This window comes from Cordyceps fumosorosea, assembly GCF_001636725.1.
Source record: "Cordyceps fumosorosea ARSEF 2679 chromosome Unknown scaffold_247, whole genome shotgun sequence".
NCBI lineage: Eukaryota > Fungi > Ascomycota > Sordariomycetes > Hypocreales > Cordycipitaceae > Cordyceps > Cordyceps fumosorosea.
In genome coordinates, this window is record NW_017387547.1 from 1021 (window position 1) to 2238 (window position 1218).

The following is a 1218-nucleotide window of genomic DNA, read 5'->3' on the forward strand; positions in this document are numbered from 1 at the left end:
ACAGGGAATTAAAATATTACCGATAAAGTAGGTAGCTCTTTTGGAATTGTGGAATTGGGCGATTGCGATTTGTCCGGAGCTCTCTTGTCGAGCTCGTGGCAGCGAGACTAGAGACATATCCCAACATCGCGTTTGATGACACCGCAGTTTCGTTATAGTTGTGCTTTTTGAGAGTGTATCAGACCATGGCTTACTGCAGGGATAGAAACTACTAAACATCGTCACAATGGAAACCTGCTATATGCCATATTATGTTTATTGAAGACGCGAGCTATCAATTGAAATTTTGCTAGGAATAATAACTTAAAAAGCAGGTCACAGCAAGGTGCAGAGCGAACTAGTGTCTGGATTTCATGCATCGTCGGCGCCCCATTTAGGTTTCGCGTTGGCGAGCTGCGCCTATAGTTAGGCCAGACCGCCCCTCCGCTGCAGGCAATGACTACCTGTTCAGTGACTGAACAGCAGGCCACGGGCTAGATCGGGAAGACCACATGATCGCCATGCTGGTGGCGCACTGTCTGTATTGCCAATTTCGATATGACGGACAGGTTATCCTGCGTTGTAGAAAAGTTCTTGCTGGATAGGAGTGGTCAGCGCTTTCTTCACTGTGTTAGAGGGACATAGAATATAGTTATTGCGCACATTCTGGCTCCGGCGAAATCCGAGTATGCAACTGCTAGGAAGAGCGACTCTCGAAGAGACAACGACCAACGTTTGGCAAGCCGCATTTGATGGGCGGCGTAATTCCCCATTTTTCCATGCAAGGCGCTTGAGTAGATCTCGAGAACAATGGACGAGTTTCCCTTACCACGGGAGCGATCGATCTGCCTCCGTCGCCTCTGCCGTTCAACGATCCGCTTGAGCACCTGGAGGCTGCGGTGGAGCTGCAAGTAGGCAAGCCGACGTTGCCAGTAAGGGCTGCTCTCGTCCATGGTGGCTTCGTCGGTAGCCCGTAGTAGTTGCATTACGACAGGGACATTTATGCTCTCATCCACATCCGTGTTAATTCTAAACTGAGACCAGAAGCCGTGGATCATGGTAACGTTCTTATCGAAATATATCCTGGCATCCTTGCGGAACCACAGGTCGGTTGAGAACTGGTGTGCAATTTGCGAACGTTCACTTCTGGCCATTTCGAGAAATTGTAGCTGTAGCACATCCACTTCTGTTGTTGAATGGATAAAGAACTTACGATGAAGTTTTCGAATATTTATACTT

At 48.4% G+C, this 1218-nt stretch overlaps 1 protein-coding gene across 1 annotated transcript; it reads right to left on the bottom strand.

Moving 5' to 3' along the window:
* Window positions 1-602: 602 nt before the first annotated feature.
* Window positions 603-1133, bottom strand: ISF_10055 (hypothetical protein; the record flags this gene model as incomplete). The annotated part of the gene is made up of 1 exon (XM_018853652.1): window positions 603-1133. One exon carries the CDS (start codon window positions 1131-1133, stop codon window positions 603-605), a length of 531 nt encoding a protein of 176 aa, XP_018699158.1.
* Window positions 1134-1218: the final 85 nt, after the last annotated feature.